At 47.8% G+C, this 16,443-nt stretch overlaps 1 protein-coding gene across 5 annotated transcripts in view; it reads right to left on the reverse strand.

The window, feature by feature from the left end:
• Positions 1-1,331: 1,331 nt before the first annotated feature.
• The window catches only part of Snx1 (sorting nexin 1), a 49,708-nt gene continuing 34,596 nt past the window's right edge, over positions 1,332-16,443 (reverse strand). The window contains exons 11-15 of one of the 5 annotated variants that reach the window (XM_063266236.1): positions 15,479-15,684; positions 12,873-13,016; positions 12,102-12,182; positions 11,678-11,753; positions 1,332-10,708 (exon numbers count right to left, since the gene is read on the reverse strand). In XM_063266236.1, the coding sequence (XP_063122306.1) occupies positions 10,614-10,708; positions 11,678-11,753; positions 12,102-12,182; positions 12,873-13,016; positions 15,479-15,684 (602 nt within the window). In that variant the 3' untranslated portion in view covers positions 1,332-10,613. Of the gene's footprint in view, positions 10,709-10,731; positions 11,166-11,677; positions 11,836-12,101; positions 12,183-12,872; positions 13,017-15,478; positions 15,685-16,092; positions 16,237-16,443 lie in introns of those variants that run through there. The other 4 variants (XM_006243317.5, NM_053411.1, XR_010054037.1 and 1 more) reach the window with 4 other exon arrangements.

The following is a 16,443-nucleotide window of genomic DNA, read 5'->3' on the forward strand; positions in this document are numbered from 1 at the left end:
GAAAACATTCTAGGCCTGGATAAGATTGTATGGGGTCTAGAAGCTCCCAGGACTAGGCCTAGGCTAGCAGACAGAGGCACTAAGCCTCCGAGCCAACAATTATGACAGGAGAATAAAGGTTACTTTTACACTCTGGAGGATTGAATGACCTCTTTTTACATGACATGGAATACTGTAGAGGTGAAGGTCCAAAGATCCTGGGCAAACAGTTTGATGGTGGGAATCCCGGGTCTGTAGCTTAGGGGCATAGCATGCATGAGGCCTTGGATTCACTCTCCAGCACAACAAAGCAAAAGAAAACCACTTGTTTTCATGCTTAGGCGCCATAATGAATAGGTGTCTTATGGAGATAGAGTGGACCAAAGGGTGTGTTGTGACTCTAGTAGAGGACGGGAGAACCCAGTGAGGCCTGTCTGCTCAGATTCTTCTGAAGGTACACTCGTCCCTCCTCTCCTGGGTGTGGGCAGGACACTCTGGAATGAGTGTCTTCCAAGGAGTAGGGAGAGAATTGTAATCGAGGGTTCAGTAATGAAACTACCAAAATGGCTGTTCCATGGTTAGGGGGAAAGATTTTTATTGTAGATGTGAGAGAGAGGGCTGGGGGTACAGAGAGACAGAGACAGACAGAGAGAGAACATCCAGAGGCTTCAGAAAGAATTCAGAGCTGGGAGGGAAGGAAGCAGACTGGACGTCGCCGGGTCTGCCTGCAAGAGAGGCAAGGACAGCAGGAGAGAGAGCTGGGGGCAGAGGGAAACCATGCCCTTATGTAGAAAACAAGGGGTGTCTTGGAGGAGGGAAGCCTAGGAGCTGGCATGGACTTTGAAATGCATAACAAGTACCTGTGGACAGGGACTGAGGGGTGGAGAGGCCAGCGTGGGCTTTGATATGTAGCTATAGGCATATGCCAAAGGAATGGGCCATTTCTGGCAGGCAGAAACCAGTTTTCTCGGGTTTGTGAGAAATGCTGACCTAGGCTTTCCTAAACATTCTTTCCATAGTTCCACCTGAGCATAGCTAAGACTCATTTCTGGACACATGCACTGCCTTTGGGGTTCGGAGAACTCGGAGCTTCCTCTGCACCTGAGGAGAATGACCTTTCTAGACTAGATGGCTAGCTGAGGGGTGAGGAGACTGGGCTGGCTTTGATTTCACTGACACTGCAGGTACAGATGTGCACTACCATGCACTGCTTGGGTTGTTCGTGGTGTTTAATTTTCATGTGTGTATACGTGTGTGCGTGTGTGCATCTGTGTGTGCATCCCACCTTCACTTTAGTCTCTCCCTCCTGCCCTCCATCCCCCCACAGACATGTTAATTTTATTCATTACTTATTCAAGTATTCTTTTTCTTTTTAAAAAGCGTTTTATTGGTTTGCTGTGGGGGAAAGGGGCCATCCCATGCTGGTGCTCACAGGTATACAGGGGATATAGGAATATAGGACCCAGGAATTGAACCCAGATCCCCAGGCTTGGCAGCAAGTGCCTTTATTTACCCACTGAACCAATTTACCAGGTATTTTTCCAAACCAGTGTTTTCCTCACTAGTTATAGAATGAGAGTTTGTGCAGCTGAGGTGTTAAAAATGTGGAGTAACCTTTCTGCTCCTAGGTCCCTAGGGCTCCACAGAGCAAGTGTGTAGTCAAACAGCAAGAGGCTTGTGGTGGGTGTGGTGGCACAAATCTGCACTCCACCAGGGGTAGGCTAGAAAGGGCTGCTGTAAGGGCATATCGGGCCTTTTGTCCATCACTATCCAGCGTAGTGTGGAGTGACAGTTGCTTTAAAGTGCTGGGCTACTTCTGGAAGCTTTTGTGACTTTTTTTTTTTTCATATGCACATGCACTCTCAAGTGTGAAGTCAGTGAGTGCCCTCCTTCCACCAAGGGGGTCCCTGGAAATCAAACTCAGGTCATCAGGCTTAGTGGCACGAGCCTTCACTGCAGAGCCATCTCACCGGCTCTCTTCTTCGTGGTTACATTAGGATCTTATACTCCATTAATAGACTAGAGAGCAAGGACTTCACTTCCAAATTTCTGACTGCTTAGCGCTTGGAAGAAAGAGCCTGGCGCTAGCATTTACAGTAAGCTCCAGATCATGTTCTGATCCTCAAAACTGTTGGTTGGGACCCAAATGGCAGGCTGTTTCTGGATTCTCACACCAGCTTCCTGGGACCACTGGACACTGGTTACTTGATGCAGACATGGAGTCCACGCTCGCCGCTTATAGGTAGGATCGTGGACTAAGCAATGGTCAGGAGAGACTGGGGGTGATGATATCTCCCCGACTTAACGGGGCTCCTGCCGTGGCGCTGGTTGCTTCAGGGAGCGCCCCATGCTGATGCTTGAGCTGGCTCGCTCCTCTCCGGCCTTGGCCGGGAACCTTGCCCTTCACCATCCTCACACAAAGCTCCTTTTCACCGGCAGGGCTTCTGCAGCTGAGAGGCGCTCAGGAGGTTTGGATAACCCCCGTTAAGAAAACAAACAGCTCCTGGTTGCAGCTGGGCACAGAGACCGGATTCTTCTCTGGGGCCGGCAGGCACGCTGGCTTCATGATTACCCGAGCAAGTGTGGGTCTAGCCTGCTACCGCAGATCCCAATTTTGCTTGTCTGTGTAATCTTTGAGAATTACAATCGTTGAGGATCCCCAACCCAAATCCTTATCTGTAGGAGATCTGTACGTGGGTTAAACCACATCATGCTTCTCAAGTGTTTAGCATGGGCCAGGCACACAGTGAATACATAGTAATTTTTTTTATTTATACCAAATTACTATTTTTATACTTCATAAACCAGTGGGAGACTGGCCACTGCATATGGTTCTTCCTAATATATTTTATTTCTTTTAATGCGCTGAGGTACAACTATTTCAAGTGTTAAATGTTATGATAAGGATTTCCACATTTACTCCATAGTGCACAGAAGTGTGGAGACAGAGGTTATCATATCCATCACATAGGCATGGTTCTTACTGATTGACTTTAATATATATCGATATATAGATATAGATCTGTATGGGTATACATTTATAAATATAAATCTTTTTATTTTTGAGACAGTGTCTTTCTGTGTAGCACTGTCTGTCCTGGAACTCACTCTGTAGATCAGGCTAGCTTCCACCTGCTCTGCTTCCCGTGTGCTATGATTAAAGGCGTGTGCCACCATGTCTGGCTAAAAGATACTTTATAATTTTTACTTGAACTACTTAATTTAAAAACAAAAAACCCCAAAACAACAACAACAACAACAACAACAACAACAACAACAGCAAAAATAAAACAGACTCTCCTGTCTGGTCTCCAACTGGCTGTGTAGCTGACCTTGAACTTTCAATCCTCCTATCTTCACTTCCTAGGAAATGCTGGCATTATGGTTGTACGCCATCTTGTCTGGGTATAGGCAATGCTTGGGATCAAACCTAAGACTTTGTCTATGCTCAGCAAGCACTCTAGCAAATGATCTGTAAAGGGATTTTAATCCAGCAACATGGCTTCTCTGGCTGGAATACAGATGAATCCTTAATAATCCCAAACAATGAAGGTAATGTTATTTTGTAGAAGGAAGCACCCATGTGTGAAAGTGATGTCTAATTGAGAGGCAGACAGAGTGATGAATAAGAGAAAGATCTGACAGAATAGGATATATCCAATTCTCATGAGAACAGAGAGAAAAAAGAGCCACTTAAGAGAAAACAGCAAGGAGAGAGAGAGAGAGAGAGAGAGAGAGAGAGAGAGAGAGAGAGAGAGAGAGCGAGCAGGAGCCAGAAAACAAGAAGGAACAAGATTAGAACAGATTGCCAAAGTTAGTTTTAGTTTGAGGCCAAACAATGCAATTCAGTCAGAAGCTGAAAGAAGCCAGTTTGAATCAGTCAGTGTGGAGAGGAATTTGAGCTAGAACAGCTGAGTTGGCCAGCCAGCCAGAGCTCAGAAAGAGCTTAAAAGGATGAGCTTATTCAGCTCTAAGTCTCAGAGACTGAAAACATTCTAAGCCTAGACTAGACTGTACAGAGCTAGAAACATCCTTAACCAGACTAGGCCTCGGTTGGCAGACGGAGACAGTCAACCTCTGGAGACAACAATTACATCAAGCAAATAAAAGCAACTTTTATATTGAGCTACATACATCCCAAGCTTTTGATTTTTAAAAATTACTTTGCTCTGTGTGTGTGTGTGTGTGTGTATGAGAGAGAGGGAGAGAGAGTGCGCACGCGCACACACACACACACACACACCAGTGTACATACCCTTTTTTTTTTTTTTTTGGTTCTTTTTTCAGAGCTGGGGACCGAACCCAGGGCCTTGCGCTTCTTAGGTAAGCGCTCTACCACTGAGCTAAATCCCCAGCCCCAGTGTACATACCTTTAATTGCACTCAGGAGTCAGAGATAGGCAATTTCTGTGAGTTCAAGGCCAGCCTGTTCTCAGAATGAGTTCAGGACAGCCAAGGTTGCACAGAGAAACACTGTCAAAAAATATATAAACAAACAAATAAATAGATAATTTTTATGTGTGAATTTTGGATTTTAGAGTAACCTTTTAAAAAGGTTTTGCTAAGACATTTTAAACTTCAGAGGTAGTCTAAACTCCATTTTTATAAAGTGAGGACAGGCCTTGAGGAAGAAAGAGTGTGGGTTTCAGAGAGGGTAGGGGTGAGAAGGCACTTTCAGTGAGCATGTCCTGTGTGAGCAAAGCCAACAGTGTCACTCCTAAGGGCCACTCACTCCTGCCCAGGTTGTGAGGAGCTTCTCAGGTGCTTGGGATAGGATCAGGGACGCTTGCAGCACTTTTTACCGTATAGACCGTCCAGCCAGCTCTTCCCCTCGGCACTCACCATAGGGGCTACAGAGCAAAGAAATAGCCATGTAATTGGGGTGGTTTATGAAGACAGCTTTAAACAAGAACTGAGTTCAACAGGCAGAATCCAGGAGGGGCTGTGGCTGCTGTAGATCTGCAGGTCTGGAATGGAGGTGATCCTACCTTACACCGTAGCATTCCACAGAGTGTTGTCTGTGGCTTCTCAAACAGTGGAGTTGCTTTGCACTGTATGGGATCAAGCCAAGGACTTTAGGTAGCTGTGACATGTTCTACCCCTAAGCTATAGCCTCGGCCCCACCCATGTCTTAGGATCAAATGATTCTCCTCCCTCAGCCTCCCCTGTGGTTGGGACACAAACAAGATTCAACCAGAGTAGTTTTTAATCCAAATGTGGTGGTGGTGGTACCTTTAATCCCAGCACTTGGGAGGCAGAGGCAGGCAGATCTCTGTGAGTTTGAGGCCAGCCCGGTCTACAGAGCAAGTTCCAGTACAACCAGAACTACAAAGAAAAACCCTGTCTCACAAAACTGAACGAAAAAGTTGTCTAGTGGCTTCTTCTAAAACCAGCTGGACAAGACATCATTGCAAGACTTTTAGGGAGACTGCCTCAGATGCTCAAATATAAGGACAAGTTGGAAACAAAATGAGACTTGTTTATAATTTTCTTGTTAAGTGGACTTAATTCAGGCCTTAAAAAAAATTGGCAAGGCAAAGCGACTTGTGGTACCTGGGAAGCTGAGGCCAGAGGATCAGGAGCTCAAGGCCAGCCTTTGCTATATAGTACATCAGGGGCCAGCCTGAGTTCTATGAAACCACTTCAAAGGCAAGCAGATAAAATAGCTTAATAGTCTAAGCTGGTTTCTCTTGTGTGGAGTCCTCTTGGCAATCTCTGTCTTCCTCGTGTGGTGTAATGGAGCAGACTACTTGATATATATATCTCTTACGGTGGATGATGCCCCCTGGCACAGTGAAGTCCTACAGCTGGAGCTCAGTGCCTGGCATATCAGTGTTCATGACAGCTCTTATTGAGGTTAATTAGACTCCACAGTGGCAGTGGCTGTCGGGGACACTCTGTTCCCTGCCTTGCACATGGTCCTGGCTGCCATGTGCTTCATCGTGTTTTTCTGGTGATGTTCCCCAGTAGAGAGACAGGCTGGCTGGGCCCCTGTGGTCTTGACTGCAGCTACTCATAATGCAAGGGGAAGCTGAGGGCTTTGAAGCTCAGGGGGAAACTCATTTGGAAACAGTTGTCAATTCTCTTTAGGGAAAGGTCCTGTCTCAGACTGAACAGGGTTTTTCTGTGGGTTTTTTTTTTTTTCAGTTGGAAGATAACGCTGCTTGCTGCCTCTGAGCTGCTGTTGAGCTGCCGTAGGTGGGTGGGGCTTTCTGTCCAGCTCTGGTCTTCACAGCAACAGGACAATTTCCGTAGCAAGCCAGGGTTAGAGGGGCAAAGCTTGCAGAAAGATTTGTATCCCAGGGCTGGAGAGACGGCTCAGTGGTTAAGAGCACTGACTGCTCTTCCAGAGGTCCTGAGTTCAAATCCCAGCAACCACATGGTGACTCACAACCATCTGTAATGGGATCTGATGCCCTCTTCTGGTGTGTCTGAAGACAGTGACAGTGGACTCACATACATAACAAGTCTGTTTTTTTTTTTTTAAAGCAAAAGTAATGGAAATTTCCATATCTAGAGATAACTGCACTTAACAATTCAGTCAGTGCCCCTCCCAGTTAGTTTTACTAAATGTGGATCATGTTGTCCATGGCCTGTTTTTTTCACTCAGGAAATATTTTCCTTGTGGATGAATACTGCTTGCCACCACTGTTAATGTCTCTGTGATCTCTAATTGGGTCACCGTACCATACCTCATCATCCCTTCCCAATGGACAGGTAGGTTGCTTCCGTTTTTTTCAGCTGTCCACAGAGCCATGAGGACATCTTTGAGTACTTGTCTTTAGTACCTGGTTTCCAGGAGTGTTCATAGGGATCTTCGGTGAACAACTTTCCCACACCTGTCCACGCCTGTCCACATCCATCCAGAGTGTTGGGAATAACTGTCTCAGGAAGGTGTGTTACAGACTGAAGACGAAGATGGACAAGGAGGGCTGCAGAGGCCTGAGCAGTTGAAAGCACTGACTGCTTTCAGAGGACCTGGGTCATGGCACCTTACAACCACCTGTAGTTCCATTTCCAGGGGACCCAACTCTGTCTCCTGACCTCCATGGGTCATGGTATGTGTACACTGAGGAATACATACATACATACATACATACATACATACATACATACATACTAAAGAAATGGGGGCTGAGATGTTACAGGCATAAAGCCCAAAGCTAACAAAAATGAGGATGGGAAGGGCAGAGTTGGAATTACCTTCCAAGAGGCGTTACTGCCCTTGTGAAGGCCTGGGAGATAAACAGGGCAGGGTGAGCTAGGGTCCTCACAGTCCTAACTGTGACACGGCCTGCAAGTTTGGCACCTGTTTTGAGCCTGAGCTATTGCCAGGGACCTTGGAGTTTATGGTTTCATAGACAGTGCCAACCTAAAGCCACACAACTGACAGGGCAGAGCATTGGCAGGTGACATGTCCCAAGGTTCAGAGGACGGGCTAGCTTGTTCCCATCTAAATCTAACACTCAGCCCTGGCCTGACCTGCCCAAACACCGAGAGGCTCCACCAGTCTCTCCAGAGACCAAGTATGAGGTTCACATGAATGCCAACTGCAGAGAGGGTCTGTCCTCTGCTCTAGGGACTCATTATTGTCCTTCCTCGTCCCTTCCAAATGCTGGTGGGGAAGATCTCAGCATCTTGTACAAACCTCCTGTGGACCCAGAGCTTGCTCTGCCCAGCCAGGTCTCGACTCCACCCTGAGCACCTCTCCAGCAGCACATCCTTCTAAAGGCGTTTATTTATGTATTTATTTAGGCTTCAAGTTGCCAGGCATGGTAGCATACACCTGTAATTTCAGCAACTAGGAGGGAGAGGCAGGAGGATCTCTGTGAGTTTGAGGTCAGCCTGGTCTACAAAGTGAGTTCCAGGACATTAGGGCTACAAAGAGAAACCCTGTCTCAAAAAAACAACCCCCCCCAAAAAAAAAACAAAAAAAAAAAACAAAAAAAAAACAAAATAAAAAAAAACAAAACACAAAAACCCCAAAACTCCCCAGAACCCTAAGTTGCTGGGATTTATGTGTGACATAAATGTGACATAAAATGTGAGTCTATCTTAGCTACTGACTTACTTTGTCACTGAACACTTCTACTAAAAACAAGGCTCTAATCTTCAGATGACATCAGGAGATTTAATGTGTGTGTGGGGATGGGAGGGTGGGCAGGGACAGATAACCCAAGGGTCATGCCAGGGTAAATGCAGACTTCTCTCCATAGCTTTTATCTGAATGTCTCAAATGTGCCCAGCTAGTTCATTTGGTAGAGTATTAGACTCCTAAAAGGCTCAAAAGGCCCTCCCTGAGAGCAGCATGGAATAGCCCCCCTTCTCAAAGTGTTCTTAGTGTTTCCACAGTGAACATGTGATGGCCCCACCCCCCCAGCATTTCTGTTGGAGGCTGGGTCTCACTGTGCAGCCCCGGCTGACCTAGACTCCATGCAGTGACCAGGGTAGACTGGAGCCAACGGGATCCTCTGGCTTCTATTACCTGTGTGCTGGGATTAAAGGCTTGTTCTTACCAGGCCTGGCTGCTTCACTTATAAGTTTTTTATTTATTTATTTTTACATGTATGTGTGTCCACAGAGGCCAGAAGAGGGCCTTCATTCCTCAGAAATGCCATGGTAATGAAAGACAAAGGCAGGTGGAGGGATTCTCTGTATTAACAGATTCATGTTCTTCACCCAGCATACAGTCGTGTCAGTCTTCCTGTACTGATACAATCCTGTATCAGGAAAAAGAATTGCTACAAGGACACTGTTAGTCAGGGTTCTTGAGAGTCACTGACCGTATATGGAACGTCTTTCCATATCGAGGGAACCTAAGACAATGGACAGACTTAAGTATAAGCTATGTGTTAAATGACTATTATATTGTTAAGCCTTTTAGAAAACTGTGTGTGTGTGTGTGTGTGTGTGTGCGCGCGCGCGCGCGCGCACGCGCGTGTGTGTGCAGGTTCCTGAAGGTCACAGAAGAGTTGGATCCCTGGAGCTGGCATTGCTGACAATTATGTGCTGTCCAACATGGATGCTTGGAATTGAACTTGAGTCATCTGCTGGAGCAGTGTGTGTTCTTAACCACTGAGTCATTTCCCCAGCCCCCAACTCCTTGGTTTTAACAACTTTTATTTAAATTATGATGGGCTATTATGGAACTTCATACTGAAATTTTGGGGTAAGTGGTAATGTCTGCAACTTACTCTCAAATGATTCAGAAAATACATGTAAATGCCCCAGATGAAGTGTGTTAGGTGTTGGTGCACACATGTAAGTGCCCCAGATGAAGTGTGTTAGGTGTTGGTGCACACATGTAAGTGCCCCAGATGAAGTGTGTTAGGTGTCGGTGCACACATGCATCCCAGCACTTGGGAGGCTTCAGCAGGAGGATGAGGAGTTCAAGGCCAGGCTTGGTGACAGCAAATTCAAAACCAGTGTGGGCTACCCAAGATTCTAACTCAAAAGCAAACCAACCAACCAGCAAGCGGGGTAAAATCTCAACACTCAAAATCTTCATAAAGAATACAAGTTCTTTGTGAAATTATAATAAAACAGTTGCCTGACCCATCCTTAATGAAGGGTCCAGCAGTGAGTGACGAATCTGAGTTATGGTACTCCATAGAAACTTGTCTATTTGTTTTGGTTTGAGGCAGGATCTTACTATGTAGAATAGGTTGGTTTTGAACTCATAGAGTACTAGAATTAAATGTGTTCTTTACTACACTACTACATGGAGGCAAAATGCTTGTGACATAATGTTAAATGATAAAAGCAGGACACAGAACCCGTTGTATAATTTTAACTATGTAAAAGTTAGTATGAGAAAACCAAAGGCGGCCATGGCCTGGGGAGGCAGCTGGAGGCCCACAACCTTTTCTGTCACTGACTCTGTCACTGACCTGTTGACATAGCAGCTGCAGCGCCTCCTCCCGTCCCAGTGAGAGGACCGGGCTCAGTGCTGTTCCCAAGCAGCGGCCACCCACCGTGAAGCAGCAAGTCCAGGAGCTTCTGTGTGGGGGCATCTCTGGAGATTGGGGGGGGGGGGGCAGCTGTAGGTATTGCTGAGGAAAGGCCCAGCAATGGCTGGTCTGAGACTCCAACCTTCCCTGGCTAGACTCTGGCTTGTGCTCATGCACTTGGGGCTCTGGGGACACGCTGTCTTTCAGACACGTGAGTAAAGCTACTTTGAGTTTTGAAAGGCTTAGGCGCTCTGTGACTACCCTGCCTGGAGCAGTAAGTGCCCTGTAAGCAGCCAGTCCTCATCACGCCTTCCATAGGGACAGGAACAGCTCTGAAGATGAGGTGCCTTCCCTCTGTGTGGTGTTAAGGACCCACATCCTTCACATGCTAAGCAAGCACATGCCCAGGTGTCAGTGGACACACCCTCCCTCCAGCCTGAGGACCTGTTTTGGTAGAAAGAAAAAGAGGATCGGAACATATGATAGGGCAGAGAGCTCCTCAGGCTTAGAGAAGCAGAAGTGGGAGGTCAAGTCAGCCTCCTTTACAGAACAAGCTTTAGAGTCTTGAGTCTGTCTTGAAGCTCCTTCCTGTAGAAGTAGGAACAAGACTCAAACAGACTAAGATGCTCTGAGCTGAGGCAGGTAGAGGAGAAACTCCAGTTCCACAGGACGACACAGCAGGCACTCAGTGCCCATGGAGGGAAACTACTACAGACGGCAACTTCTTGGTTAGGAGTACTCTAGACCTTCCCAACTGCTTTCCAGCGAAAGCAAAAAGTGCTACCATGCTGAGTCCTGTGACCTGATTTTCAAATATTTTATTACATAATCTTTCATGGCACCATCAGGAGTAACAGAAAACGTTATTCCCAGTTCCTAAACCACATCCTGAAAAATATACATTTGTATTTATATATTTATATCACTGCTCCACCCCTAACCTATAACTCCACCACCTATTGTAGGTCTTTTGCTTAAAGCAGGAAACTATTCTCTTAGGTAAGAAAATATATGTGGAAGCTAAATGAAATGTTGGTTAGAGTAACTGGGAACAGTTTGTCTGTGGGGCAGAGTGGAAGGGCTAAGTCCAGCCAAGGCAGGGGCATCAGTTGGGGTCCATCAAGGGGAGGAGGACAGTATATAAAAAGGCAGCGTCACGAAGGTAGGCTCTGGTCTCCTTGGTCCCTCAGGAGATGGCCCTGGCCTCAGGAAGGAAGGCTTCCCAGTATTTTGCCAGCTGCAAAGAAGTGGGGAGACAGTAAGCAAGCGCCCCACCTAGTGGCAGAGCCGAGCCCGAGCTAGCCTGGGAGGGAGGTACCACAGCTACCCAAGAGGGAGGCATGTGAGGCAGATGCAGAAGCCACACTTCCTCCTCCCTCTAGATGTAAGGAGGCATCAGTTTCTGTCCCACATTCAAAGGTAGTCTCTGTTTGCACCTCACAATGGTACCATGGTTCCACAGATTGGTTAGAGCTGCAGAAACCAGAGGGGCAGACAGTACCACAGGGTGGGCACTCAGAGGATAAGGCACTACATCACCAGTGAAAGAAGAGGTAAAGGAAGGTCCCCGAGGGCAGCAGTGGGTGAAGAGGGCAACAGAGCTCTCCTGACTGAAGGCCTGTTTTCAATTATCAACTATATCAGAGCCTCCTCCCTCAGAACCAGCCCTCCCCATCTACTCACCAAAGTCCCAAGCAGACAGCTGTCATTTGGGGAGGAAATGGGGGGGGCAGAGCTATGCACAATTACATACCTGCTGCTGGGAATGCAGGAGTGTCTCCAGGTACTTGATCACGTGGTTTTTGAAGTCCTTGGATTTCTCTTTCTATAGGAGACAGGATTCTACGTTGACCTCCCAGTCAGGTAGGTGTTGCTTCCTTCCCACTTTGGTGGGATGGTGGTGTTTACTGCTGACCAAGGTCAAGTACAGCTTTGGAAAGTAGCCAGTAGCTTTAACAGCTACAGTTCCAGCCAAACAGCCTCTGACAAAGCTCTACAGACTTTCTGAGGGAAGGAGATGGTGGCAGGGGAGAAGGGACACATAGCAGCTCCTGGCTGTGGTTTGTGTTTAATTGTGTCGGTCTAGCAGCAAATGTAAGATAGCCCCCAGGCCTCAGAAACCAGCAGAGTACAGACACTCAGGTACACACAGAACACAGGGCTTCTAGCTCACCTCAAATCGTGTCACCTCCTTTCGGACAACTGTTGAAATCCTTTCAAAGTCCCTTTCATACTGAGTCACCCGAGATTCCCACTAGGAAGAGGAAAGAGGGGCTTAAGGTCTGGGATGGAGCTCAGTAGCACAATGCTTGGCTAGTATGTGTGAGAGACCAGGTTTGAGTTCCAGTGCCAAAAATCAAAAAGGTGGCAAGCAGTGTCATTTAAATCATGGTGCAATTCTACAGGAGACCTCACTGGATCCTGACATCTTTCTGCCCCTTTGGAAAGGATGAGATACCTAAGGACTCAGTATTGTATATAACAGTCCAGCAGGCAATGGGAAAAGATGGCCGTGTATCTCTGGCCAAGCTTAGCCTTTGAGAAAACTCTAGCCCCATAGCAGACTCTGACTCAGGAACTCAGAAACACAGTACAAACACAGACAAACTTAATTTAGGTCTTTCCTGGAGAGGCAGGTCTGAACCACCTAGGTAGCTTCTCAAAGATCCATACAAGGAGCTAGAGTTACCCCCAGGGACTAAGAGCACTGGCTACTCTTCCTGAGGATCCAGGTTCAAATCCCAGCCCCCTTATGGTGACTCATATTTCTAGGTATTCAACACCCTCTTCTGGCCTCCTCAGGTACCAGGCACATACATGGTGCACAGACATGCAGGCAGAACATCCATGAATAAGCAGCCCTGGCCCTTAATTAGCTCTCTTGCCCATCTAGTCAGGGTCAGGATGGGAGCAGTGTTCACTGAGGAATCGGCAGTATTCTCACCTCTGTAATCTCATCCTTAGCCTGCTGCAGTTTGTCAGGCTTGTTGGCCCACAGCAGCCGAGCCTCAGACTCCCGCTTCTTCTGCAGCGTGGCTTGAGCATCCTGCCAGCGCTGCCATGTCTTCATGCGCTGGTCGAAGGCGGCCTATGGAGAGGGCAGTTGGGAGGAGCATGGCCAGCGCCTCAGTAATGCTGGCTGGCTCTGCCTTAGAAGGAAGCTCTCCCAGCCACCGTGGCCGGGAAGCACTGAACAAGGGCAGGTTCTGCAGCCACTGCTAGCTGAGACATTTAACGTCTAAAAGCACAAGCCTGGGTCAGGCCCTCTTCAAGCTTCCAGTGGGCCAGAACCATGTTACTCCTGGGGCTGGAGCACAGAGGGTGGCCTGATGCCCAAATCTGATACTAATAAGGTTTCCAAACTGCCTACCTCACCAAGTCAGACCAAGAGCCTGCATGCTTTCCCCAAACCTGCCATGTAAGGAGCCATGAATACTGTGGGAGTGAAGTACACAGTCCCACTCTCAAGGAAAAGCCCAGAAAAGCCACCATTGTATTAGCAATCACAGTACATGTCTACACATATGCAGAGTACTGGGAAAACAAGTAGGCACCGAAATTTAACCCACCTTGCTCAGCTCTGGAGCTCTAAGTCTACAGCAAGGAAGCAGCCTTTCAAACAGATAAAAAAAACAGACCTGGTGACAGAGTTTTTTTCCCTTTTGAGACAAGGCCTGATCTCATTGTGTAGCTGAGGGTGACCTTGAACTCATGAACCTCTTGCCCCAATCTCTCAATTGCTGGCATTAGTGGCATGAGTCACCATGCTGGCAGCTTAAGGGGACTTTACATAAACATTTAAAATGGCCACAACCTACTGACTGACTTCACCTTACCCATACACTCACTCACCTGCTCTAGGCTACCTAGGCTGGAGGAAGCTCTCCACAGGTCATTGTTGGCTTCCTGTCTCTAGTCTTGGAACAGAAGCAGCACTTTCAGAAGGACAACTGCTGGCCATGCCACCTGCATGCTACAGGCTTTGAAGGCAGTCCACATCATGGAGCAGTCCCTGGGGCCAGCCTCCTGTTTGTTTGCTCCCCACTCCCTGCAAAGGTTTCCTTGATGTTTGCTAGGCCTCCTCAGTACAAGCTTAGGCCACAGCACAGCTCCTAGTGAAGGAGAGTTCTCTAGTCCTGCTGCTTCTGCTGCTCTGCTGCTCCTGTTTCTCAAGACAGGCTTCACTGTGTATCCAATGACTCACTATGTAGCACAGGCTGGCCTAGAATTTCCCATGATCCTCTTGCCTTAGCCTCCCAGCTGCTGGGATTACAGGCATGTGTTTCCATTCCTGGCTCCTGAAATTTCTTAGCATCTTAATGTCAAAAGTTCAGGTACAGGGTGACTCCACATCTAAAAAAGGCTTAAACCTATCCCACTGGGTTAACAGGGCCTCAGGGAAGGGCACAAAAGAAACCTTTGCTCATTTCTCCATTCCCACTGCTCGCTCAGGACATGAGGAGGGTGGCACCAGTTGTCTGTAAGAGACCTGCTCATAGCTCTCTGCTCTCAGGTTGCTGCTCCAGCCCATGGAGAACAAGGCTTAGCTTCTCTTTGTCCTGTTCACAAAAGCTCACCCTGCCTAGAGTCATTTCCAAAAGCTGTGCTCTCTAGGGAACCCCTGTCCCCCCAAAACAATGCTCTTCACAGAAACCTTTCCCCAGACAGAGCCCTTCCCCATGGCTTTCTAGCCTGAGAAGGCTAACTGGTTCTAAGAATCCCTCGGCAGGCTCTTTCTGATCTCTCTGGAATTAACAGGACAATGAACATCTCTGAGGCTACCTTTAGTAGCTGTGACTGCACGGAAGTGAGAACCCAGCGGGCAGCTCAGTTCTTGACACAGCACAGAAGCTCCACAGTGGGAGATGCACCGAGGAGGAGGAGGAGAGGCTCATGCATCCTGATACTGTGCAGCATCAGGTCCTCACAGTGCAAGTGCCAGGTTCCTCTTGGTTTCTCCCTTGTCAAGGAGGCCATGCAAGAGCTAATACTGCCCAGTCAAGCTTCCTTAACTGGTATGAGAGCTCTGGAAACAGACCACCCAGGCCACCAGAAGATATGAGGTATTTGACCTGAAGGGCAGCGTGCAATGTTGCTACCAGTGTGGTTAGCACAGCACAAGGAGGGCCCTGGTGAAAGCTCTCTCAGCACACTCCTCCATGCAACGCCAAGCCAGTTCCGTGTCATTACCTGACTACTCACACTGGAAAGACAAGTGGAAGCCAGCAAGAGCTCTTATCAGGGCAAAGACCAAAGGACTGCAGAGTCACTGCTCCAGGGGCCAAGCAGCAGTCTGTAATAAGTCTTGCTTGGAGAAAGGTGCACAGAGAACAGTCTGTCCTTGACAATAATGGGCCAACTTGGAAACCCAAGAGTGGGCTGGTGTGGGCCTCAGAACAACTAGAGGTAACTGGCTAGTTTAAGTGGGTTGCTGGGTCTACAGGGTTCTTTCAAGAGCAGACTTACAGCCGCTGCTAAGCTAAACTGTGATGAACTTTTCTGAGGAAGTGAAGAGCAGAAGCTAGCTAGGGGAAAGGAAGTGGGGCTTACTCGGACAATGGCCAGGAGGCGGATATAGTCACTCAGGAGTTCAGCCAGGAGGAAGAAGTCATTGTTGGCCTGTTCCTGGTGGAGCTGCTCAATCTTTTCTTCCACCTCAGCCAGTTGGGAGAGTGCTCGAGACAGTGCTGTGTTGTCCTCGGAGCTGCCAAGCATGGCTAGACTCTTGGCAAACAGGGCTGTATTCAGTGCTAGTTCTGGAAGGAGGCAAAGACAGCAGAGGCGTCTGATCTCTCAGGAAAGGGGAAAGGAGCATGGCCCTGCATAGTGTAGCCTGGCAACTCTGGCCCCCACATATCTGACAACTGAGGGCTCTACAACCCAGTCTCCAAACTAAAGTGAAGGGACATGGCCTCAGCTGGTCACAGGATCGGGAAGGAAACGTTCTCGCTGTCTAAATATGACTGAGTCTGGTTGCCTGAAGGAAGAAGGTCCAGCATTCTTTGAGCTCATGTCACCAGGCCAAGTAAAGGAGTGGCTCTGGTATTTATGTTGGAGCTCATGAACTGTCACCTATATGCACCACACACAACATAGACAGACACCACACACAGACTCTTCCACGTTCTACAGCAGAGCAAACTGGTACAGGGGCCAGTCAGTACCTTGGGCTCTGCAGGCCACACATTGTCTCTGCAGCATACTCTTCTCATAGCAACAGGGTCCAAGGCCAAATCTGTCCTTTCAGCCATGCCATAGCTTGCCAGCCCTTACGCTGGTGTCATGCTAATGGTCTTTTAGATTTCTTGCTAGCAGTATGTTTAAGACACAGAAGGAAAGCATTGAAATTTGGAAAATTCCACCAAGTTCTCAATTAAGCAAAGCTCGCTATAAAGGAGGGGAAGACAGAAGACAAAGAGGCTTCCTTGCATCCACACCTTGCTAGTATGACTATGTAACAAAAGCATCAGTGTGGATGGCAAGCCTCCAACTCCCATCAAGAGAAGCAGCATGTA

Source organism: Rattus norvegicus, chromosome 8 (assembly GCF_036323735.1).
Source record: "Rattus norvegicus strain BN/NHsdMcwi chromosome 8, GRCr8, whole genome shotgun sequence".
NCBI classification, from domain to species: domain Eukaryota; kingdom Metazoa; phylum Chordata; class Mammalia; order Rodentia; family Muridae; genus Rattus; species Rattus norvegicus.